The sequence below is a fragment of the Hydra viridissima genome, unplaced genomic scaffold (assembly GCF_058129835.1).
Source record: "Hydra viridissima isolate aposymbiotic clone 2 unplaced genomic scaffold, HvirCarnegie_v1 scaffold_6, whole genome shotgun sequence".
NCBI lineage: Eukaryota > Metazoa > Cnidaria > Hydrozoa > Anthoathecata > Hydridae > Hydra > Hydra viridissima.
In genome coordinates this window covers 18,307,388-18,334,256 of record NW_028324305.1, presented here as the reverse complement: position 1 = coordinate 18,334,256, position 26,869 = coordinate 18,307,388, and the positions used below count along the sequence as shown (strand labels likewise).

The 26,869-nt window shown below is 27.9% G+C and overlaps 2 protein-coding genes across 6 annotated transcripts; both read left to right on the top strand.

Moving 5' to 3' along the window:
• The first annotated feature begins 3,522 nt into the window (after window positions 1-3,522).
• LOC145190512 (V-type proton ATPase subunit G-like) lies at window positions 3,523-4,788 on the top strand. The gene has a single exon (XM_080067396.2). It carries the CDS (start codon window positions 4,125-4,127, stop codon window positions 4,470-4,472), a length of 348 nt encoding a protein of 115 aa, XP_079923522.2. The 5' UTR covers window positions 3,523-4,124; the 3' UTR covers window positions 4,473-4,788.
• A 2,019-nt stretch (window positions 4,789-6,807) lies between these two features.
• Window positions 6,808-25,401, top strand: LOC145190148 (cullin-2-like). Of its 5 annotated transcripts, XM_090090150.1 has the most exons (25): window positions 6,808-7,030; window positions 7,197-7,299; window positions 7,789-7,880; window positions 8,042-8,141; window positions 8,224-8,306; window positions 10,107-10,165; window positions 12,547-12,602; window positions 13,099-13,209; window positions 13,299-13,461; window positions 17,409-17,533; window positions 17,619-17,726; window positions 17,993-18,055; window positions 18,152-18,235; window positions 18,356-18,400; window positions 18,708-18,794; window positions 18,867-19,013; window positions 19,253-19,330; window positions 21,440-21,506; window positions 21,835-21,940; window positions 22,040-22,136; window positions 22,424-22,525; window positions 22,669-22,722; window positions 24,418-24,480; window positions 24,585-24,635; window positions 24,867-25,401. In XM_090090150.1, exons 1-25 carry the CDS (start codon window positions 6,879-6,881, stop codon window positions 24,945-24,947), a joined length of 2,277 nt encoding a protein of 758 aa, XP_089946276.1. In that variant the 5' UTR covers window positions 6,808-6,878; the 3' UTR covers window positions 24,948-25,401. The 5 variants fall into 5 exon arrangements, 3 of the variants coding, with proteins under 3 accessions (XP_089946276.1, XP_089946277.1, XP_089946278.1); XM_090090151.1 differs by lacking the exon at window positions 8,224-8,306 and having other exon boundaries at window positions 6,837-7,030; XM_090090152.1 differs by lacking the exons at window positions 6,808-7,030; window positions 7,197-7,299; window positions 7,789-7,880; ... (2 more) ...; window positions 10,107-10,165; window positions 12,547-12,602 and adding an exon at window positions 12,858-12,958.
• The last annotated feature ends 1,468 nt before the right edge of the window (window positions 25,402-26,869 follow it).

The following is a 26,869-nucleotide window of genomic DNA, read 5'->3' as shown; positions in this document are numbered from 1 at the left end:
AGAAGAAATTTATGTCAGTTTACAATTAAAAAATATCAGTTTGTTGGAGTTTCGACTTATTTTTGAGTATTCTGACCACTTTACCCTAATTTTAGCTAAAAATCATAAAAACTTTTTTAGTTAATTCTTATGATAAATTTTACAATAAATTCAAATATGTTTTTGAATTTTATCAAAATATGATTTGGTTAAAATTTATTTTTATTCAACCCTTCCAAAAGTCATGTCATAGCAACATCATAGCAACGGCTTAAAATAATTGCAGATAAATACGGTATAACCTCTAGTAAACCACCGGCCAGAGTTTGCCTCTTTGGTATCAAAAAATCTGCAGGACAACCATTACTTAACGAAAAGTGCCGAAGTTGGGTCTAAAATGAACCTCCATCTTACCCTGATATCTAACATAAACTTTGTAAAGGTATATGTTAGATGTCAGGGTTTGCAGCATACTAAATATATGTCGTTAGGACTACGCGTAAGTTATGATGATTTTATATTTAAATGAAGGATACAGGTTACCCTGTTTTTAGTGTAGCTGTTACCCTGTTTTTAGTGTAGCTAAAATATTGCCTTTAAGAACTGGTCATAATTGAACCTTGCATCAACGACAATTCTTTATTTCCAGTTTTTTTCTCAAATTTATTTAGAAAAAACTGGAAATGATGTAAGTCATTTTCCTTTGAAAACTACTTTAAAATTCAATTTTTTCCTTTTCATTTCCAAATTTCCCGGATAAATGTTATTTCCATTGTAATCCATCACTATGTTTTTTGATAAAACGACTTTTTTTGAAAACAGACTTTTAAACAAATTTTGCACATTACAACTTTATCATACATAATATTTATTGATTAGAAAATGATTAGATAAACTAAAAACAGTTAAAAGAAAGTCTACATCTGATTCTTTATCATTGCTTGCCTAGGATTCTCGACCGGAAGGCTTTCTTCTTTGCAGACTTAGTTGCTGATGTTGATGATGATGTCTTTTTCTTTTTCTTGTTAATTCTTTTCTGCAATTTCTCTGCCCATTTATTCTCTTTCTTTATCTATCAGCAGTTTGGCGTTTATTTTTTTCTCCATCAACTCATAGTTGACTTTCATTAGAGTCAACTTTTTGGATGACTTAGAGCCAAAGGTTCTGCAATTTGGAAGTTATGATATTGCCACTTTATGAAAACAACCTCTTACTGCTGGTTTCTTCAAGTAGAGGTTGTTGTGCCTTGTTAGCTTTCCACCATAGGAGAGGGTCAACTCTATGTTTTTCAGGTATCTGAGGCATGGCTTGATATGAATTATTTTCCTTTTGTAGTGTTGGCTGTTCGTTAAAAAAAAATTTTTTTAATTCTCGAATGTTTGTGATTTATTTTCTTATTTTCCGATCTCTAGTTGTTTTCTAATAAAAGTTATCACATTTAACAATAAAAATAAAAATTCAGAAATTCTTTCAAACAGTTTTAAAATTTTTTTCGATCAATTTAAAGTTTACCAAATCCAAACCAAAAATTATCGCTTTCGATAAATTTTTTTTTTTTTTGATAAAAAAAACCTTAATTAACGTTTTGTGGTTCTTGAGCTTGCTACAAGGGTTCAACTTCCAGCGAGAACTTATTATTATCAATAGAGAATTCTTCATCACTCAGGCCATGACTCAGGCCATCACTCAGGCTGAGACCTATCTTTGTTGTAGGGTGCTCATCTACCAACTTGTTGACAAGCTGGTCATAGATCTTGCACTACTTTAGGAAAAGGCTTCTGTGTTGGTGGTGGAAAGGTTCTCCTTGCAATAGGCTAGGGTTATTTTTCCAATTGTCATTGAATCTGGACTGGCAGTTTGATTGCTCCAAAAACCTTTTGAAAAACATCTTAACAAATCCAGCTGAACTACAAAGGGTACTGATGTATTGATTAAAAGAAAGGTGATCCCGAATCCTCAATTAATTACTGCCAAATTTTAAAAAAAGCACCCGTCATTGCTTCGAAAAGTGTCTTTTAAAACAAACTCAGTTAGGCTCCAAAAAAGAGTTAGACTTACCATGTCGCATGTCGGCGTAAAAACCATTTCTTACGATCTTAGAAAACGTTTGGAAGGAAATAAAATCAAAGATTAGTCGAGCGGGCTGCACTTCGATTCCAGAACTGGTGACGAAAAAAAAAGTTTGAATTTATGATTTGTCTCTGCAATACTTTCAAAAACTCTCTGAAAGCATGTCGAAGCGTATTGAAATGTTACTTATGAACAAAGGGTAGATGACTAAAAAAAAAAATTAAGTTAGATGTCCACAAAATTTCTGCTCAAGCAGTTATTGCCAGTTGAGTTATATCAATTGCATCTAAAAATCGATATTTTCTCTTTAAAAAACTTTTTAAAGAAAAAAATTTTTAACAGTCAAACATTATCATCGGTATTTGTTTTATTTGAAACAAATTTTCGGTTAAGATTACAGCTCTTCAAAAAAACGGTTACAATGGTTCGGTTAAACTAAATATAAATTTTTGGCGGGGATTTTCTTTCAGTTAAAATTGTATTCTAACCGTTGCTTGAAACTGTCGGTTGCCGAATGGTTAGTTTATTAACTTAATCCCCACCAATTATATATATTTACTAGATATCTAACTCGCGCTTCCGCAGTGAAGCAAACTTTTTGCCAGCCTGAAATGACGTAATTGTAATTAAAAGCAAAACAAAAATGAAGCATTGTCAGTTTAAATAAAACGGCTACCAGCATTAAAAGCTTTAAAAACTTGCTTCACTTTTTCTTACGGAATTTTTGTGTAGTTAGACATCTAATTAATATACATTATTGATCCCCACTGAGGAATGAAAAATATTGAAGTATTCAAATATTGTCTACTTTTAAGCTGATATCCATAAAGTGTAGAAAAAACTGATAATCTTGAATCATCTCAAATTTCGTTTTACAGAAGGAAAATTTCAATCATTACGTATTAAACTTTTATGCTGAAAAAAATGTTAAACTTTTGCTACACAGACACTATGCACTTATTCAAGTATATTTATAGATTACATTTGCGGTAAGTATTCAAATACTTTATCATATTTTCTCGCTTATCTATTTTGAAGATTTTAAAGATATCGAAAAAGGAATGTTTAAGACATGCACTAACAGCATCAATTTAACGGAATGCTGTTATTGGTATTTTTTGGATTATTTTTAATACAATTTTCTTCGGTTACCGTCTAAATAGGTTTGGGCTGAAAGTAAACGGTAAAATACCTTCGCTGATCTTATTTAAAGCTGGTTTTCTTTATATTAGTCGAACTAACCAACTGATGAACCAAGATATATACATTAACAATATATTAATCTGAAAATTAAAATTTATTTTTAAAAAATAATAAAATTTTTAGAAGTCTTTATTAATAAATTTATATTATTGTTTTTTTAATGTTAAAATCCATGTAAATAAAAATAATCGAGTTAATTAATATGCATAAACCACCCTTAACTGAAATCTTTATTGACGTCAACAGTAAAATGTTTGGGTTAAGCAATATAATATTAATGGTACTCGGTATACCGACTGCTCTGTGGTAGACTTCAAATATTATGTTTACTCATAGTTATTTACTAAATATTTTATGAATAATGATAGTTGTTAGTTAAGTCTTTTGAAGAAAATATAGAATCATTAGAGCAGTAAAAACATAATACAACATGAATATATCAGAAATATGTGTAACAAACTATTCTTATGGTTCTAAATAAATGTGGTCTTCTTTACATATAAGCAAGGGTTCATCTGTTTAAGTTTTTAAGAATACATAACTTAATTGTAAATTTATAATTATTTCAATCCCTTAAAGCAAGTGTCAAAGAAAACACTTGGACCTTAAGAAAGTATTATTCTGAAATGGATTTTTTTCATCCAAAACTTGTATTTCTGTTTGCTAAGTAAGTTATTTGTTTAAGACCTCAAATGATTTGTAGCTTTGGTGAGCTAAGGGAAGTTAAAATTTTAAAATGTAAAAGTACAAATATAAAGTAATTTTTTTATTATTATTACTATTATTTTGTGTAGACATTGACATTGATATTATTTTGTGTAGACATTGACAATAGACATTGCTAGTTTTTCAATGATAAAATTTAGAACAAAATGGCTCAAAAGTCTCATGGTATCCAACAGCTGTTAAATGCTGAGAAAAAAGCTGCTGATTTAGTTGCTGATGCTAGAAAGCGAAAAACAAAGCGTTTAAAACAAGCCAAAGAAGAAGCGATTTCAGAAATTGAGCAATTTCGTAATGAGCGTGAGTCAATCTTCAGAGAAGCTCAACAGGCTCGAATTGGTCAAGATGACTTCCAGAGGCAAATCACTGAAGAAAATAATGCAAAGTTGCTGTTAGTAGAAAAGCAGGTGAAAGCTCATAGGGAAGTTGTGATAAAAAGAATTTTGGATTTAGTTTATGATATTTCACCAAAGCTACATGAAAACTTTAGAGTTTAAACTTTTTTTACATTTAACAAAGAATGTTAGTGTTTAGAATCTAATTTTTTTTATCACTGTTTTATGTTTTCATTGACATTTGGAGACTCATGAAACAAATGTTTTCAAAAGTATAATTTTATTGGGTGTTAAGCATTTATGCATACTAAATTTAGTTGTTATACTTTAAAATAAACTGTTGCTGATAAAAAAAAAATATTGATTTGTTATTTCCTCTTTGTTTTCAAATATGTAGGTTTGTGTTCAAATGCTATTTAATTGTAAAACAATAAGTTTGTAATAAACTAAATTTTTTTATTAAATGTCAAGTAAGCAATCAAGTTGTTTTGTTTTTTTGTTGTTTTTTTTTTTACTTATAAAATGTAGCTAGATTGATTTAATCTTTTTTTTATTATTAGGAATAAACAACTTTATTTTGCTAATCAACTAAGCAGCTCTATCCTCAATGGAAACCAAATATTTTGTAAATTCCTTGTGTGTAAAGGGAAATGAAGTCTTTGATTTACCACTTTATAGGATAAACTTTTTTTATCCAAAGTGTTTTAACATTTCTAAGTTATTTTAATTTGTAAAACTATTTTAAACTAAAATATTTTGAAGAAAATAAAAGAAATTGCATAACTTTAAGACTTGCGTAACTTAAGAAGGAAAAAAAAATCTCTTCATGTTCTCTTCTTTTTAGCATTAATTTCTTTAACATAATGGTTCTTTCAGATTTCTTTAAAAATTGCATACTATTTAGAGGTTGCTCATTAATAATTTTGTTTAAAAATTTTTTTACTTTTTTTTGTTTCTAATAATTTGAAGATTGCACTTGTTCATAAATTTTTTTATATATGCTTGTTCATTACAATTTTTCATTTCATATGGTAATTTGATATGATTTTTTTATCAGCTGTTTTAATGCAGTAGATAAGTTTAAAATATTTAAGAAGAACTTTAAAATATTTGGAAAAAATTTTAAGAATCTGTGAAAACCCTAAGGTATTATTTTTAATGAAGTTTTTATATCACTTCCTGTCAGCCATTCTTTTGTGTAGGCAGCTGCAGCATCATTAAATAGTGTTAATATATCTGTGTTTTCACAGTTTTAGTGGCATGTATTGATATGGAACAATCATCCTCAATCATGATTCAGACATGTAGGGCAACAAATGTGTGATCAGTCCAGTTTCAGAGAGACTTACTGGCATGAAGTTGTTGACATTTTGGCAAGTCCCTTTAGTGATCTTCCACCAACATAAAGTATTCAAAAAGAATGTTACAATACAGTTATTAAAATATTTTGTAAAGTATTTTATAGGATAATCTATTGAATAATCCAACATCTGTTGAAAGAAATTTAGTAGATATTTTTGGAGAAAATGTATTGTGGGGGAAATTTTTAGAAAATAAGATGAAGTTTAAATAAATGAAACTATTTTTAAGATATAAGCTGACAAGCTGTTTGGTATAGCACACCAGCATAATGACTATCATCAAAATTTCAAATGGTTGTTTGTTTCTCACTAGTTAGGGGATTAGCTTAGATGGGTGATTTGCTGAAAAATTACTCTTGCAAACAGAAATTCTCAGAAGAAAATGGTCATTTTTAGAGGAAATGCATAGGAAGAAATGCTATATAATTTTAAATTTATTTGTCTGAGTCAAAATCATCTGCTGACATGCTAGATGAAAAATTTTCTGCACAGAGATTTAAGTCTGTGATGGAAAACTTACAAATATTACTTGCTGACATTTTATGCATTAAGTACTTTTCCATCAATGTAGTACATTGGAAAAGAATGTAAGAATAGGGTAAAGAAAATACTGTAATATTTTTAATTAACCTTTTTGAAGATAATTGCTGGTCTGGGATTTAGTTAATTTATTGCACTGTTAATTCTATTATTTTTAGTTATGTTAGTTATTTTTAGTTATGTTAATGATTTTTCTATTTTTTTTAATTGTGAGAACATCAATTTTTGACAAAATTTATTACAGTTCAAGAGATTTAAGCACCTTCTAAATCTCAACCAATAAAATTATTGTTTTACAGTATAAATTTCATAAGGTATTTTTATTAATTTAAAATGGCACCACTTTACACACACAAAATTAAAAAGTTTGTACATTTTTTCTAATTCAATTCAGTCTGAAGTATGTTTGTCATTAAAATCCTTAAACCAAATAGTTGATTTTAGCAACAACTAAAAGTTTCTCTTTTATTGCAGTTTTTATAACTTTTGTAATGTATACAACCATATATATGTTGAGTATTTGCTAATAAATGTTTCAAAATAGCTTTGCTTGTAATTTATGATATGTATGTATAGTTCAAAATGTACTTGTTTATACAAGTTGTATGGCTTGCTTTTTTTTCTTAGGTTATAAAAATAACTTAGTAAAATTATAGTTTCAATCAAAATGAGTGCTGTGAGTAAAAATTCTGAAGTTAAGTTAACTATGAGGCCTGCTGATGTAAATTTTAACGAGGTATGGTTAAGTATTTCTGGAACATTACAAAATGTAATTACACTGACTCCGATCAATAAAGCAGAATGGCATCAAAGGTTCTCGTATCCTTTTCTGAAATTTAACCTGTAAAAACTAACATCACATGTTAGAAGAAATTTTTTAAGAAGATTATTTTTTTGATGCTCAAACTAAAGGTGTGTTTCAACAAAATCTTGTTTATGATTTTTGGTTTATATTTAAATCTTTATTTTCTTTAAACGTGTTTAGTGACATTTACAAAATATGTGCATCTGACATTGAAGGTTTAGATGCAAAGCTCTATTTAAAAACAAAAGAATTCTTTGAGTTACATTCTAAAAACATCTACAAAGTAAGGTTTTTGTTTTTTAATTTCATTTTTAATATGATAGACATCCTTCAAATAATAAAACATTTACTTAGCAGAGGTTTTATTTGGTGACTTCCTTGAATTGAAACTATTTAACTCAGATATAAGTTCTTAGGGACATAAGGTTATACAAAAGGCATTGAGATGCTGTTAATAAAATGCTGAGGCATAGCAGGCTGAGATAATATAGAGACCTGGATCAAAAAAATCCAGATAATGGTGCATTTTCATGCAAAACTGAATTTGTTTTATACACGCGCACACACGCACGCACGCACACACACACATATATAAGTAAAGAGTAAAAATGCAAATTGGCTGAAATTAGGATAAAAATCAATGCATCAAAGTAATTCATAAAATTTTATTGGTACAAGCTGATAGTGTCTTTGAACTTCATGAAAATTTTTTGAAAATGCATTTGAGAAATTCTTTTGTGTATTTATTTTTTGTTTGTTGTTTGTTGTTTAGAATATTTCAAATGAACAAAGTTTATTAGGAAGTTACCACAAGCATTGGTTACAATATGAATACGGGACCAATTGTATAAATAATTTGTACAGGTAAGTAATATGGTGAATTTATAAACAAACATAACCATAGCATTGTAAATTTTTTTATATTATGTTTGCTTACTTTGTTTTTCATAATTTGATAACTTTATCATAAACATTTGAAATTTTGCATGCTTTTCTAACATTTTTTAAAAAAAATTCAATTTTAGATATTTAAATGAGCATTATGCAGAACGTAAAAAAAATAATTATGTAGAATACATACCACTGCCGTCAATTTCTGGAAATGACAAAAAACCTATTGGTGAGGTAAATAATTAAATTTTATTTTATTTTTTAAGTAAGTGTTGTATTGTTGATTAGTTTGTTCAGATAAACCTTTTTTTTTTAGCTGGCATTTGAAATGTGGAAACTGGAGATCATAAAGCCATTACAAGATGCACTTATAAGTGCACTTCTTCAAGAAATAACAAAGTACATTTAATCACTTAGTATAAGAATAAAATATTTGTAAACAAGAAAAAAGATGGCAGTACCTATGGAGCGATGTAATGCTATTATGATTAGAACTTAGGTGGTGAGGGGGGGAAAGGAACTTGTGTTTTCTCAATTATTTTTTTTTAATTGGTGTCTTTTTAACAAACTTAAACAAATTTAAACACCTTTTTTAAGGTTGTAACCAGTAACCTAGTGAGTATGATGTTCAATACCATTATATCAAATTGTATCTACTTTTGTGCTACCTTGTATGTATCCAAAGTCTTGCTTGCAATGTCTGAGAGTGAATGTATTGTATTTTGCTACTAATTCATGATTGGCCATAAAATGTTGGTGAAGGTTATTCTGATTGAAAGCAAATTATTAACTCAATCTTTTATCAACACTCTGATTCCTAGAGGGCAGAGATTACCAGTCAGAAGGGGAGAGAGTAGTGAAAATTCCAATTATGCACATTTACTCTACCTAAGATGTAAAAAAAAGACAAACATGTTTCTGTAAAAATACAAAATAATCTGGCAATCTTTGTTCATCGACTTTCTTTGCTCTTTTAGTTAATAAGGCAACATATATAACAAATCACAATCAGTTAGTCACTTGTCTAAGATTTATAGACCAAATAAATTTTATAGTCGCAATGAATTTATTGGATTGCATAATACAGCAAATTTTTATGCTGACCTTATCACAAATGTAATCAAAGGCACTATGGTTTGTATCAATACATAAAAAAAAAATCTCATACTCAAATCCTATGATGGCTGCAGCAAAATGACTGACTTGATTGATGTAGCAACATCCATTAGGAAAGAAGAAATAAAAATAATTTTTAATCACTGTTTCTGACATGCTTTTAACTTAGTAATATGTAAAAAATCATTCTTATTATTTGTTATTTGTAGAGAGATATGTTAGTTCTTGATACTACTAAATTGGCAAAATGTTTCTTGAGAATATATTTGCAATTGGATAAGATAAGAGAGGGAGGATGCTAATAAAGATTTTCCTGCTGTTGAATTGCTCTGCCTAACATGATGGTCATTGAGAGCAGCTGTTCTGGAAAGCATAATCTAAAAGTATTTGGATCTTTAGGAACTATGGGAATGGTCCTTGAAAAATTATAATATTTCAGAGAATGAATCACTGCAATTTCCCAGGAGTAAAAAAAATGTTGTAGAACTTTTCTTTCCTATTTGCAATTATTTAAGTATTTTGATAACTTGAGCAGAAATCCTCAAATGTCATAGCTAGTTAAAGCTGAAGGAGTAATCTATACTAGTACTTGTTATTAATTGTTGTATTCATTTCAGATAATATATATTGTCAAAAAGCTTTTTGTAGCCGCTGCCCTAATCTAAAATAATGGCAATTGTCTACATGTAACCTAATTATATTTTATAACATAACTCATGCAAAAAAGTGTACTCTCATCTTTAATTTTGAAACAATAATTTGCAGGAATTTTTTATATCTAAGTGCTTTCCCCTTCCCTTTTGAAACTGGGTTACTTAATAAACCAGATAATATATATTACTAGATAATAACAGGACTACTGATAAATTATTGTTGCTTTTAATTTTCTACAAATTACTTAAATATTATCATTTACTATGAAAAGCAGAAAATAAGTATCAATAGATAATAGAAACAATATAATAGAGATAATAGAGATCATTCTGGTGAGTATCAATAAATAATAGAAATAATATTTGTTCTACTTAGAGATCATACCGGTGAATATCTATAAATAATATAAACAATATTTGTTCTACTTAGAGATCGTACCGGTGAACGACCAACAGAAGCAGTTGTTAAAGGAGTTATTCATTCATTTAGTAAGTGTTTTTTTTTTTTGTTTTGTTTTTTTTTTTTTTTTGTTTTTTTTTTGTATCTGGATGTTGAAATTTCAAATCATATTTTACTTTTAGCTATACTAATTCAAAATAACTAATAATAGTAATTCATAATATATATCTTTTTTTGAAGATCAAAAGCAATTTTACTCAAGAAAAAAAAAGCATCAGAAATAAAAGAGTAAAATATGTAGTTTTAGAAATCAAACAATCAGGCTTGGTCGGGAAAGGCGTGCGATCGCACTCTAATCTTGACCACACATACAATATTTAGTTGCGACAACATGCCCACAACTTCATAGATATTTTGAGAACATTCAAGTTTAAGTATGTTTCCATGTTTGTCCACATAACAGTAAGTTTTAAAAATACATGCTAAAAAATTAACTTCATAACTTTAATCTTTACTAATTAAATGATTTTATATTGGCGAATGCTTTAAAAAGATTCGCTAATATAAATTTGTTTTATTTTAATACCTTGACTTTTTGTTGGAGCCACACACACACACACACACAGATATTTAAAAGATTCAATAAAATGGCAACGTATAAACTTTTTAATAACATATTTTGATCTATATTATTAAAAAGTTTTATATATACAGCATATAAATTATATGCTGTATATATAAAACTTTTTAATAATATAGATCCACATCTTCCTGTGGAAGGAACACCAAAACGTAGATGTAGATGTGCAGAAAACCAAACATAAAACGGAGAAAAACAATTTTTCTGGAATATGACATCCTATTACGTTCAAAATGTTTTTCAGCTTATCACACATACAATATTTTGTAATATGTATGTACGTTCATTTTTGTTTATGTCAATTAGTTATATTATGCTCAAAATATACGATATTTATTGAGCAAAAATACTCTATTACATAACAATAAAGAATTCAACTTTTTTCAAGAACAATATTTGTATGGTGCTGATGGTACACATATCAACCACTACAGAAGACTGCTGGTACATGTTTGTACCACCACCCTCGCTGACCGTCTGGAAAGGGTTAATGTTGCTTTGACAATTTATTTTTTAGATTGTATGAAACAGATAGAACTTTAAGAGAGTAAACAAAAAGCCTAGGTGGTATGCAATACTGTTATAATAACACATGTTGTTGATATATCAAGAACATTTTCTTTGTTCAATTTTAATTCATCTAATCTATTAGATGAATTAAAATCAAATAAACAAACAAGATAAAACAGAAATTACTATCACTAAGTAAAGAAACAAATACAGATGTGCATTTTACATCATTTTTCGCAGCAATTAAAGCAAAAATTAACAGAAAACTTGATTTTAAAAAAAATGGCAACATAGATAGGTGGAGTAGATGGGGCTGCTAAACTTTTTTTGGGGTGGCAGATTTATAAAACATTTTCGCATTTTTAACTGAATACCATAACACATTGCTTAACATTTTGGTTTAAAAAGCATCAACTGGTTACTATAATGAGAAAAAGGAAACAATGAAGTGGTGCTACATACAGTAAGCTAAGATTTAAGTTTATATGATACAGTAAATTAGGTTCAATGCTCAGATATTTTGGTTGAATTAAAAAACCACTATGAATGATATTTTTACGTATGGCTCAATAGTTATAAATAATTTTTCTTTACAAGATAAACTACTTATAAATATATCTCTTTACTAATTGTTCAGCATCGTAACAATATTAAAGATTGATAAAGTTAAATCAAGTGAAAAAATTGGATATTAGGACGATTACCTGACTAAATCGACTTTTAGTCGATTAGTAGGAGATTCATAGTTGATTAAATCGACTATTTGATTTTTCAAAGTCAACTTATTTCGACTTTCAACTAGTTGACATTTAGTCGATTTAGTAGAAGTCGATAATAACACTAATAATCTTGTAACAATACTTGAAATATAATTAAGCATTTTTTTTAAGTTTAGATGTTATTTGTAAATTTTCATCAATAAAATAAATTTCAAAATTTTTTGACTTAAGTGTGTGTGTGTGTGTATATATATATATATATATATATATATATATATATATATATATATATATATATATATATATATATATATATATATATATATATATATATATATATATATATATATATATATATATCTGTGTGTGTGTGTGTGTCAAACTCTGTATGTTGCATAACTTTTATACATTGTATTATACTTTATATTGTGAGTATAAAAGTGTCTTTTTATATTGGCTTTTCTATAATTTACTCCCTTTTTTGCAGGTTACTTGTTTTTGAAAATGGACTTTACATCAATGTTCTAAATTATCTTATTTAAACAGAGATCTCAGTTATATGTTGTGAAGTTTTTTATTTTTTACTTTCTTTAATTTTTAGTTGAGGTTCATGGCTATGTTTCTAAAGATGTTGATAAAGATGGAATAAAATTAAAAGTAAGTCAATTTATGAATCTGTGCAGTGTTCCCAGTATAATCAAACAAGTTTGCTGAGTTGGTCTGAAATCTTTTATTATGAATAACTGAAAGGATGGTATAAGTAAAATCCAAATAAAATTAATTTCCAAAATACTATAAAAACATTTCTTTTTAAAACAAACAAAGGATAAACATTTTTAACATATCTAATAGAAAAAATATATATCTAGTAATGAATGTTTTTAGAAAATTTTGTTGTTAAGGCATTATCATAGCCTGATATGTTGTTATTGTAACCTGGTAAACCTTGCTAGAACAATGATTACTAGTACCAACTCTCTGATCATACTAAACTTTTGGAGTCTGATATTTGAGTATGAATTTTATTTAAAATGTGCCATTTGTTAGTAACATTAGTTATTAAAGATATTTTGATTCTTTTGAATTTTTCTTACTTTAACTTTTCCTATTTTTTTTTTTTTTTTAGCTTTATCAAACGTTATTTTTTTTTTAGCTTTATCAAACAGCATTTGAACAACCAATGCTATTGGAGACTTCAAACTTTTACAAAAATGAATCAAATCATATTCTTGAATTTTGCAATTGTTCTGAATATATGGAAAAGGTTGTCAAAGAGGATATTATACAATTTATTTAAGTTCAAGCAAAAGTTTGTGAAATTATGGATTCAAAGTAAACTTTTGATATTTTAAGGTTGAATCAAGATTAGCTGAAGAATATTTAAGAGTTCAGAGATATTTACATCCAAGTACATTTGATAAGGTCATGACAGTAGCTCAAGCCAGACTTGTTGAAGACCATTTGGAGTTACTAACAGGTGAATGCCGGAAAATGGTTAAAGAAAAGAAGTTTGCCGGTAAATAATTTTGATAAATATTTAAAAATGTCAAAGTGTTGTTATAATTTCTGTAGTTTACTTAAAATTTATATATGAAAATGAGTTATGATTAACTTAGAAATTTGTGAATTAATTTAGAAATTATTAGAGTTTATGAAATTATTATAAATTCGATTTTAAAAAAATATTATACATTAGAGCCTGTATAACTATTATATGTCAAAGCTTACAAAAAATTAAAACACTCCCTGTTTTATTTCTTGCAAATAAAATCAAACTTTCTATACAAAAAAAAATCTAAGATTTTATCTCTGCATAATTTCTCAAAGCAAAAAAAAAACTTTTTTTGCACAAACTTTTTTATTACAATAACCAAAAAAGAAACTCTTCCACAAAAAGACATCAAAGTTCATTATTACCTTAAAGAAGTTTTGTAAGTGAATCTTCATATTAAAGACTATTCAAGTAATCTAAAAGCAATATGTTCCTTACAATTCAATGCATTCTCCCTTTCAGAAAAGACTAAGAAATTATGAAGTAGAGGTTAACTGGATACCATATGTAAAGTGCAGTATTTAATGTAAATTAAAGCTTCATATTCCTATCTGTTAATTATTGTAAAATTTTCATAAGTGGTTGTACTTAGATAATACGGTTTATTTTGTATAGGGGAGAGCGGGGTTGGTTGACACGTGGGGTTGGTTGTCACAAAGTTTATTACAGGAAATGTAGATAAGATTTAGAACTTTAAAATCATTCAATCAAAATGCTACTTAAAAAAAACATTTTCACTGTAATTTTCAGCTTTTTTTAGCGTGTAGAAAACAAGTTATTTGTTTTTATAGGTTTTTGATATGAAAAAGTTAAATTTTGCTCACTTAGAAATTTTCTTTTACCAAACGAAAATTACTTTATTGTGCTTTGAATGTACATTTTTTTAAGTTTTTTATTCATTTGAGTAACTTAATGCACAAAAAATTCTCATGAAGTTCACACGCTTTTAGGTAAATTTACAGGTGTCTTGCAACTTACATAGAAGGGGTTGCTTGTCACAAAATATATGGGGACGGTTGTCACAATTGCCTCGACTCCGTGTGCTGCAAACTAAACGCCACTTTTAGATATTCCTTGTTTATTTGTCCGTATTATTGAGGAATATTTTAATGTTAGAGATATTATTTAAAAATCTTAAGTCAATGGGTTATATTTGTTTAACTAAATATCTATAATCTAAATAATTTTTATTTCAATGTGTATAACTTTAAATTATGATCCAATGTTTAATATAATTGTAGAAAAAGGAATACAGAAGTTCAACTCTTTGTTGTTTTGTTTGTACATCTGTCTGTTGTTTTGTTTGTGCATTGTTTAGATTTAGTGTGTGTGTGTGTGTGTGTGTGTGTGTGTGTGTGTGTGTGTGTGTGTGTGTGTGTGCGTGTGTATAATGTCTAGTGCATACATTATTTGCAAATATTTTTCTTTGCTTAGTAAAAACATGGTACGATATTTTAAAAGAAAAACTAATAGAGGTTATACTTCTGGAGATATTATGTGTGCTATTAAAGATGTAAAGCTTAACAACATTTCTATTAGATCAGCAGCAAAAAACCATGGCATTAACTACAGAACATTAACACGTTATTGTAAAAAAATTATTATTAATAACCCATCACATGGTTCTATAACAGATCTAATTGACAAAAATCAAAACTCCACCTGCATGAACATTATAGGATACAAAAGTCAACAGATATTGCCAGACAAAGTAGAAAAAGAACTTGTCACATACCTGTTGCAGGCAGCAGAAATTTATTTTGGTTTTATTCCTACTGAAGTAAAAAAGCTTGCTTTCCAGCTTGCAATTAAAAATAACATAAAAGTTCCCAATTCTTGGGTTGTAAAGGAACAAGCTGTTAAAGATTGGTTTACAGGATTTATAAAGCGCCACCCAAATATTTCCATTAGGCAACCTGAAGCTACTAGTTTAAGTCGAGCAACAAATTTCAATAAGCAGAATGCTGTATAATTTTTTAGCAATTTGCAGCACTGTATGCAAAACTACTTGTTCTCACCAAATGACATTTGGAACATGGACGAAACTGCTGTAACTACTGTACAAAGACCTAAAAAAGTTGTTGCCAAAAAAGGATTAAAACAAGTAGGAGCCATCACATCAGCTGAAAGAGGAACTCTTGTAACATTAGCATGCACAATAAATGCTATTGGAAATAGCATTCCACCTTTTTTTATTTTTCCTCGTAAAAACTTTAAAAACCATTTCCTAATAGGAGCACCAACAGGAAGTGCAGGAGATGCCAATGCAAGTGGTTGGATGAAAGAAGAAAACTTTGTAAAGTATCTACAACATTTTGTAGGCAACACAAAATGCACTAAAGAAAAACCTTGTTTATTGTTGCTTGACAATCATGAAACCCATCTTAGTATTGAAGGTTTAGATGTGGCAAAAAAAATGGAATAGCAATGGTTACCTTTCCACCGCAATGCACGCATAAGTTGCGGCCCTTGGACAGGGCAGTTTATGGTCCCCTCAAAAACTATATAAATACTACTATGACTTCATGGTTGGTAATGAATCCAGGAAAAACCGTTACAATATATGATATTCCAAAAATAGTAAACATTGCATTTCCAAAGGCTGTATCTCCCCACAATATTTTAAGTGGTTTTGCTGCAACAGGTATTTACCCATTAAATCCTGATATTGTTACTGAAATTGATTATTGTCCTAATTATGTAACTGATCGCCCTGACCCACCTTGCTTACAGCTTGATTTAAATTAAAAAAACTGTGAACCTTATTTAATGCAACCAGAACCAGCAAATAAAAGGTTTAAAGAATTTATTCAGATACCAGATAATCAGGTAGGTTTAGCAATAGGAGATCTAATTGTATCAAATAAAACCTCTAATCAGGACCCAATCACTCCATTAGTTTTAAAAAATTCAATCATGCTACCTGAGAGTATTAGGCCTCTGCCTAAAGCAGGTCCAAGGTTAGTGTCAAGAAAAGGTAGGAAAAAGCATTCATCTATGATTCTTACTAACTCACCTGTCAAAGAAAGGATTGCTAATTATAAAAAGAAGAAAACTAGTTAAAAAAATATTAATAAGAATCATAAATCATTTATGAATGGAAGTAAAAAAGAATTGATAAAGTCAAATTTTGCCAAAAAAAAACTTCTTACAGTCTTAAATTCATCTAAAGATGAAGAGTATCTATGCATCTATTTATAGAGTTATTTAATATATATATATATATATATATATATATATATATATATATATATATATATATATATATATATATATATATATATATATATATATTCTTTGTTTATAGCTATATTAAAAAAAAAAAAACATTTTTTGGTATATAGTATTTTCTTTTTTTCAGTATATAGCCTTTTTTTCCCAGATTATTCAGATTTATTCTTGGTATTATATAAACAAAATTTATTGGTACCAGTTTTAAATATAATCAAAACATACCAAGAAATGTGACAACCAACCCCGTGGGTGGGGTTGGTTGTCACACGGAAGAGGTCTTTGATAAATGATTATACAGCAAAAAATATTTCACTCAATGTCATAAAAATATTCTAATAGTTACCAGAAATAGTTAAACTACTTTTGTGTAAAGTTTGAATTCAGAATATTCATCTTAGCATAGTTTTACATTATTTTAAACCACATATATTTTATGTTTTTCTGTAAATGTAAATAAATTTTGAGTATATTTAGCCTACAATTGTTTTAAAAATTAACTCTTAGCTTTTTTTCAAATTAAGAAATTTGAGGTTCAACATTCAACAAATTTATTCAAATATTTACATGCATAATGTTTGATGAGCAAGTACTTATATGCAATAGCTTTTAAAGATATTGTGATTCCTTGTTTTAAAATGCTTGCTCTTTTTTTTTTAAGTGATATTCTTTTAATTTAGATTTAAAAAGAATGTATGAGCTTTTGAAACAATCATCTAAAGGATTCAAAGAAATGCTCACAGAGTTTGAAATACATATTACTGAAACGGGTCTTGACCGCGTCAAATCATTACATACAGAAAGTGTGAGTTTTGGTTCTGAAAAATCTCTTACAGCACTTTAATGGATTTAAGTTTTTGTTTTTAACCCAAAATAAGTATTATGTTTAGGATACTGGTCAGTTTGTAAATGTTCTTCTTGACCTCCATGTTGAATACACAAATCTCATTCACACAACTTTTAAAAAAGATCAATCGTTTTTCGGAGCAAGGGACAAGGTTTTTATTTTTTATTACTGTTCACTTAAAGCCTGACTATTTTTGTAAGCACTTTAAAATTATAATTTTTAAAAATGGCTAGTATAGTTAAAAATGATTTTAAACAAGATATAGTTGTTAAAGATATAGTTGTTAAAGATATAGTTGTTCATTGTGTAGAATTTTGAACATTTCGGACATAAGCTATTTTTATTGTTTTTTAATCACAAAAATGTTCATTAAATGCATAAAATAAAATGCTCATAATCATTAAATTTCATTTGTAGGCCTGCACAAAAGTTGTGAATCATAGATTAGATTTAAAGAAAGCATGTAAATCCCCTGAACTGGTGAGTGCAAATAAAAGTAGAACATTTAAAAAATTTTTTTTTGTTTTTTTCATCTTTTTTTATAATCTTTTTGTTCATAAATATCTTTTTTTTAAGCTTGCAAAATACTGTGATTCACTTTTAAAGAAAAATACAAAGAACTTTCCCGAGACTGAAATAGATGAAAAGTTAAACAATGTTGTAAGCAATATATAATAAACAGTTACAATATGTTCAGTTAACTCATTTAATTTCTTGTATTTACTAATATTTTTAGTATTATACAAACTACATCAGTATTTTTTAAAATTTGGTTTGTAGATAACAATTTTCAAATACTTGGATGAGAAAGATATTTTTCAAAAAGTAAGTCAATTTGTGCACATACCGCAGTTAACTCCACTAAAAAGTTAGCTTCACTTAAAAACCTTAAAATCACCGGAAAAAAAGGATAAAGTATATTTTTCTATGACACATTGCTTTTTATAAACAGATAAAAATGGATTTGTTTTTATTAAACCTTATAAATAGAAAATTTGTTAAAATCAATTAAATGTTTAAAGCTTTACAGACTAAAAGAAAATTGATTATGAAGAAGCCATTTTACTGAACTAAAGTAAATTTCTTCACTTTTTCTATAAAGTAATAAAAACCCATCTTTTATGCTTTTTAGTTTTATTCCATATTGTTAGCAAAGCGACTTATTCATAATTTATCAGTATCTATGGATGCAGAGGAAGGAATGATAACTAAGTTAAAGGTTGATACCTTTTAAATTTCACACTCTTGAAATATCTTTTCTTGACCATAATTTTTAAATATTTTGTTTTAGTTGGCATGTGGATATGAATATACAAACAAACTTCACAGGATGTTTACAGATATGGCTATTAGCAAAGAATTAGAGTCAAAATTTTTAGATTTTTTACGAGAAAGAAAAACTGAACTCGGAATAAATTTTTCAGTACTTGTTTTGCAGGTATAAACTACACATATTTTAAGTTAAGCTGTGGTTATCTATTTTCTAAATGCAATATAAAACATTTAGATCTAAAACATTTGTATATGTAAGTATATTATAAAAAACCTTGTTGTTGAGTATCATTAGCATATAAATCTAATCATTTATTTTTCATTATTAAAATGATTATCCAGAACAAGAGATCCAGATTGTACATGCTTTTGTTATATTTTTGTTATGTTATGTTTTTATGTTAGTCTGGAGCTTGGCCACTTGGTCAGTCAGTTTCACCATCAGTAATTCTTCCATCAGAATTCTCTAAAAGTGCACAAATGGTAATTTTAAAAATTGGTTTTAATATTAGATTAAAAATATAGATTTTTATATATATTTTATATTAGATTTTTCTGTTTTTTATTATGATAATCAAGAAATATACAGCTGTTGCCAAAAAAGGATTAAAACAAGTAGGAGCCATCACATCAGCTGAAAGAGGAACTCTTGTAACATTAGCATGCACAATAAATGCTATTGGAAATAGCATTCCACCTTTTTTTGCAGATCTCAAACTCATTAGTTTGAGATCTGCAGCCGGGAGAAACTTGATAGTAGACAGAGGCAGAGGTTTTAGAATAAAACCAAAGTTTGAATTATGTTTCTAAACAATTCTCTACACACCCAAGGACTATTATTGTTTATCCCAGAGTAGGTACCACGCTACCATCAACATTCCTTTCTTTCTCTGGTTTGAAGATAATTGCAATAATTTTTAGTGATCCACCTTCTGCGTATCCATAGGATCTTGACCTCTATACTCCATTGAGAAAAATAAAAATGGTGACTCTTAACAAATACAATATATTTGTTCACCTCAACATACTCCTTCCAATTTGCTCTTCCATCGAGTGGAACTTCGTGTTTTTTAAAAAGTTAGATTTGTTAGCTAACTTTTGTTCCATAACTGTCAAATTGAACAGCATTGAAGTATTGAAAGCATTTTCTTTGGCTGAGAAAGATGTAATTTTATCACAGATATTCTTTAATAAATTTTCAGCTTTTTCTTGATTTATGGTGAAGTTGATAATGTTTGATTCTTTTCTACAGATCATTTTTTATTATTCTTGAGTTTTTTTTCCTCTTCAAACTAAAAGGAAATCTGTCTGATTGCAAATATTAAACTTTGCATGACAAGCAATTCTTGTAGTAAGAAAAGTATTTAATTAACTGCAATATTAACATAGTGCTAATAAGATTCTGCAATTTTAATATAGAGGTATTCTAATTGCAATTAGAATGCTAATATATTATTATTGCAGTTTTCACAGGTTTAAAACTGATTTTTCTCAACTCCCATATTTTTTTAAAGACTGTTTAAATAATGTCTAGCCATGCACAAGTAATTCCCATAAAAATTTCTGGGTTTTTCTTTTCATGAAACTCCTTTTTTCCATACTGTCTGCGGTAGTAGTTTTCAAAATATACTTTGTTAGAGTTGAGTGTATTTTCTTTAACTTTTTAAACTTAAATTTATTTTCAGTATTTAAATCTTATGACTTGATCATACAAAATCCTAGTTGCTGTGGAGTTTTAAGAAAACTGACATTAAGTTCCAATTGTAATTTATAGTTTCAAATTTTAATTGATGAAATTCCCTTTAGTGCAACAATTGGTTCCTTTAGATTCCTCAAAGAAACTGAGTTTAAGCAAAAGAAATGTATAAGGTGCTTTTAGTGAATTGTTAATATTATGGCAAACATAGTATTGAAAAATTGAAGAAAGTTCAACCGATTCCTCTTCTTTTACTGAAATCAAAAAAAAAAATTTTAGGTTTTCAAAAATCAAAACCTAAAATTTTTTGATCTTGGTAAAAGAAGAGGGGTAAATGGAAAATAAAGAAAAGAAGAATATGCAAAGAAAATAGCTAATAAGGTTAAACAGGAAATGTAAGCTCCCAATAGGAAACTAGAGCAAAAAAAAATTTGACTAATGAATGTGATCATGAATCTGCAAACCAAGATCTTGACTGTAATTTGTTTTCAGTTTAAATCAAAGAAAAAACTAACTATTGAACTGCCAAAAAACCTTTTTTAAAGTTTAAAAATTGCACTAATGGCTAATTTTTTAAAACTATCATTAAATCATTCCAGACCACACTGAATTCTGCCTTGTTAAACATAAATAAATATAAGTTTTTTTTACATATAAATATAAGTGTAAAAATTTTTGTGTGTTAATAAATTAGATATTTCAAAGCATATATCAATTCTAATATGGTATTAGATTTATATAGCATCAAATATAAATTGTATATGTTTTAAATTTTTAAAAACGATTGCAGAAATTAGCATAATTTCTCAAATTTTAGGGTCTTAGATTTTATTTATTTCACTTTATGGTGGTAAAGTTTGGTGTTTTTATTTATTTATGATCATTGTTTTCTTAAGTTCAAAACATTTTACAACAGCAAGTTTAATGGTAGAAAACTTACTTGGCTACAAAACCTTTCTAATGGTAATTTTTTTTTTCAGTTTAGAGTTAGTATGATTTTTTTTTTTTTTTTTTTTTTTTTGTAAGTTGAATTTTAATAATAAAGACTATAAAAGAAATATTGATATAAATATAGACTATAAAGACTATATTACTACCTGTTATTATCAAAAATCAACTAAAAAAAGGCAGTTAGATATTTTTGAAATGGTGTCAGTTAATCAACAGGTGGTGTTTTTTAATTTACTTTAATATTTTTGTGCCAGCATAATAAAGATGATAGTTTTCTGCAAATGAATTTTTTTTTTTTGTTTTTTAATGTTTTTTGTCAATACTGATGTCAATATTTTAGGTGAAGTGAAGTTAACCTATTTAAAAAAGCCATATCTTGTGACCTGCACAACTTACCAAATGGCTGTTCTTCTTTTATATAATGATTCTGATGTACTTTCTTACAAGTAAGCTTTGATCTTATTTTTATTTGCAAGCAAATTATGCCAATGTGGCTATCCTCTTCTAAAAAATATTTCCCTACTAAATAATCAGTTTATTTTTAGCGAAATAAAATTGAATTGTGAATTGGAAGAAAAAGAATTAAAAAGAACATTACAATCAATTGTTGATGTAAAAATTTTTATCAAATCTCCAGAAGAGGTAGATAAGTTCAACTACACTAAATTTCCTTTTGGTTTATTTGATGTTTTTTAAATTACTACTGTAATTACCTTCTTACTCTTTTACAACACAAAGCCACTTTTTCTCTGTCTATCCTTTTTCTTAAAACTTGTTATAATCCTGTTTTGAGATATTAGTTATTCTGTTCCTTTGATTCTCTTTTTCTTTTTTTTTTTGATGACTTATTTGTGCTACAATATTTACAACTATTTACATCACATCAATTTTTTGTTTTAAAAGTTTTGTAAATGATGTTCTTACTCAAGGCAGAAGATCTCTGTACATGTTCATTTTTGCTCAACTCACGGTTTGCAAACAAGCGCACAAAGTTCAAGATCACTGCAGCTTTACAGAAAGAAACTCCTCAAGTAAACACTCCTTCCTTTTTATTGATGATAAATATTTTAGATCACTGTGTTATTTTTAACAAATTAGCTATTTTATTGATTACTTTTGGCATGTCAGAGACCACAAAGTACTTTCTTTGTATATAAGTATTTGACATTTATAGATTATTGAGCAAACACATGTAGCAGTTGATGAAGACCGAAAAATGTATACACAGGTTTGTTTAAACTAAAATACTACTTTTCGTACTCAGCAAAATAGTGGTACATACTTGTTATTTTTTACTTTTTTCATCATATGGATAGAAAATTTTTAATTTCTTATCCTATTACTTTTGATTGATTTACTAATTTTCCATTCTTACTAGTTTTACATTTTTACTAGTTTTGCTTACTTTAAGTAGTTGGTTATTATTAGTTTGGAAAGAAAGTTCTTTCCCACTTCATGAAATAGTTTATTTCATTACAATCTTCTGAGTAAACAATCTACAATATAATCGCCATTTTATTATCAACAACAATTCTCCATTTATTAGGGAAGGATTGGATACTATCCTTGTAGAAGCTGCTTGGCTGCGCCTCAAAGAATTTACCAATTTTGGCTTTGAGTAGGCAAACATATTGAAGCAATTCTCTGACATGAAATTGTAGGGCATGGAAAAGGTTGCTAAGATCTCCCATTCCATCTCTATAAGCTAAAGACATGTCTATTTTTCAGTGTGCAGTTGCACATTCTCATGCAGAAAATAAATTTTTTGGTGCTGTGGCCACGCTTCAGTGACTTTCTACCTGAGTCTTTTCAGTTGTTGATAGTAATAATTAATCGTTATGGTGGTGTTGGGAAGAAGAAGCTTGAAATGCACAATTTACTTTTGGCTCTGGTTCTCCCTTCTCTTTAGCATCAACCCATTAATGCTTTTGTGTGTTGTTTATATAAATTACCAACTTCACATCACCAGCAATTAAGTGAACTAACCAGTCAAAGAGTGACTTTTTGGAGAGCAAGAATGTGCAAATCACCAAGTGTATATCCTTGTCATGTTATGTCAGAACCTAAACCCCCAACTTTTAGAATCTTTCCCAATGAATGAAAACAATGCAGCACTGGTTTGTAAGAACATTGAAGTCTTGGATCCTTCTCCACCAGTTTGCGCACTGCTTCAGAATTAACTTCAGTTGGATAACTAAACCTTGGACAAAAATGTTGAAACCAAATTTGACATATGTGTTTGGTAATACTGCATTGGCCTAGGGATTGGCGTGTGTTATGTTCAGTTTCACCGGTGAAATGACTGACCTTGGAACTCATAAAAAATGCAGTGTCTGATCTGACATTTTATGTCAAGTGAACCACCTATACTTGCTTATAATGTTGCATGGAAATTTCTAGAAAATATTGTACCATTGATGAATTAAAAAAAATTCTTGAGCATTCTAGGAAATCAGAGAGCTTCCCATGTTCTAATGAGACTGATTTGTAATGGCGCAAGTACGAAAGAACTTTCTGTCCAACCTAATTTTTTTACTCAGAACGAACATCAATAGCGGTTTTCATGTCGAGTAACAAACAAAGTACAAAAGTATATGTGTGTGTGTGTTTATTTATTATATATATATATATATATATATATATATATATATATATATATATATATATATATATATATATATATATATATATATATATATTAAGCACGCACAAAAATGCTTATTTTATATATCCTGATAAAGTAATTTTACTCATCTCTTTGAATTATTCTTCAAATACTTCTTTTAGATTTGTTTGATTTATTAAAAGTTTCATACTTCTTATGTTTATTTCTATGTGCTCCTAAACTTTTATATTTATTATTTCTTTCATAGTTAAATTTTTTCATTTATAGCAGTTTGTAAGTAGTTTTACTTTCCTATAGGCTGCCATAGTGCGCATTATGAAGTCGAGACAAGTTTTAAGACATAACACGCTTATACAAGAGGTTTGTATAAAAATTTAATTTAAACGTAAGTTTCTATGTAATTTCAAAAGACTTGTTACTAGTTTTAACTTTAGTTTTACTTAACTGAGTTCTTTTTACCTCAGGTCATCGATCAATCTCGGGCCAGGTTTTCTCCTACCACACAAATGATTAAAGTAATGTTTTATTTGTGAATGTTTAAGTGTTTAATGTTTTACTGTTAAAATCCAATATGAGTATGAATGTAAGCTCGGGTTTCATATACATATATGTATATGAAAACGTGAGCACATTTTACCTGTTATGCTATTATATTTTACATATATGTAAAATGTGTGCTGGTCGTGAACTGTTGATGAGGTGTTCCTATTTATGAATTGTCACCATGTTTCGATTGCTTTGTTTAGAAATCTATTGAGGCGTTGATTGAAAAAAACTATATTGAAAGAGTTTCTGGATCACGTGACGAATACAGCTACGTAGCCTAGTTTATTTTCATCTCAGATTTTTAAAACAAAAAGCGAAATTTCTCAGTTAAACTTTTTATCAAGTTTAAATATACTTTATCGATTTTCTTATCATATTACTTATTTACAGTAATGATTTGTCTTGTAATTCTGCAAAATGTCGTCACTCAAATAATCCTTATATAATTATATACAGAGATATGCTTACATATATATATAATCTATGTTAATCTAATAGTTATAAACTAGATATATGACGCATATTTATGTTTATGAAATATTTGTGTGAATGCATTATACATGTTTATGCGTGTGTTTGCATATACATTTGTATACATACGTATGTGTGTGTATATATATGTATATATATTCAATCTTTTTCATATTTATAGATTTATATGGCAGTGATACTCTTTCTGTAATTTGCTTGTTACTTGACATGAAAATCGAAAAAGAAAAAAATTTTTTATAAAAATAATCTTTTTTTTTTCTCTTTTCCTCTATCAAATCCAATAAAATAAACTGACCATTGTTTTACCAGATATCAGTCAACGACCATTTCACCTTTAATTGGTTGAAATAGAAATAAGTTTTCATACATAGTTTTATAATTTCGGGAATAGTTTTCAAAATCTCTAAATTCGGGATTAAGAAAATGTTTACCTAAATAATATTCTTGTCTTTCACTTCGCTGGTGGTCAATCACTTTCATGTTTCTCTTCTAATTTACGGTCTTTATTTGATATTAAAAGATGCAAGTTATGCACTTGCGGTTTTCAAATTTTTGCGGAAAACTGAAAGTGTGGATAATTTACTTTTTTTCCTATATTTAAAAAAATCGAAGACATTCAATTAATTGCTGGTTTGCAGAAGATTACTTGTGTAAAATCAAATATTTGCGCCAAGTTTAGCTGGATTTTTAAATACTTGCAATCAAGTGCGGGTTTTTAAAAACATCGATTTTTTTAATGGTAATCTGTTCGCAAAACTTTTGCGTTTTTTCTCATTCGCAAAAGAAAATATGAAGACTTTTCCTCATTTCGAACTTGCCCATTTTTTTGGGGAATTTTCCGGCCATAAGACATAAGATGGCGGCGCACAGTGACTCAGGATGGTCAAAAAACGGCAAAAACTCAATAAAATTTGACATCGTAAATAAACGTATTATATGGCTGCACGTGTAAAAAATAATTACAATTACAATTTTAAAATTTTCAAGCCAATCAACAAACATCTTTGTATTTTATTCTACTTGATAATTGCATAACAATTGTTTTTAAAAGGATGTTGATACATAAATTTTTTTTTTTTTTTTTTTTTTTTTTTTTTTTTTTTTAGATTTGTTATATCTATCTGATTGTTTACATTACAATCATTTTAATAACTTCATCTAGTAATGGTTTTCCTAGATAATTCATATGCTTTCTAAAATTTTTTATTTATTCAAAATCTTCTGTATCCTCAGAACATACCACAATTGGCCCAATTAGTTTATGTTATATGGAAATACTATGCAGTAGCAATTTGTGTACAACAGGTGGCATAACATACCAGCCATACAAATTCACTATAAGCTTAGCTGTTTCAGTGGCTGTATAAATCTAATTCATCGTTATTAATGGGATATTCACAAGATATGGTTATGAGAATATTATGCAGTCTTATGATCACAATCAACGTAATTCCAGAAAAAACTTGTAGAATTACCATCATTTATTTCTGCTGCTACTGTTGATATTGTTATACCAGATATATAAACACAGCTTTAGCAATATTAATGGTAGCAGCTGAAATCAGAGAAAAATATATATTTTTAGGATAAAATTCAACTTTTTCCATTAAATATCGTGCAAGAAGGGGATAAATATATGTTCTAGAGTTAAGTTTCTGATTATTTGATATTGTTTATCGCTGATGTCAGTATTCACTTCTAATGCAAGGGC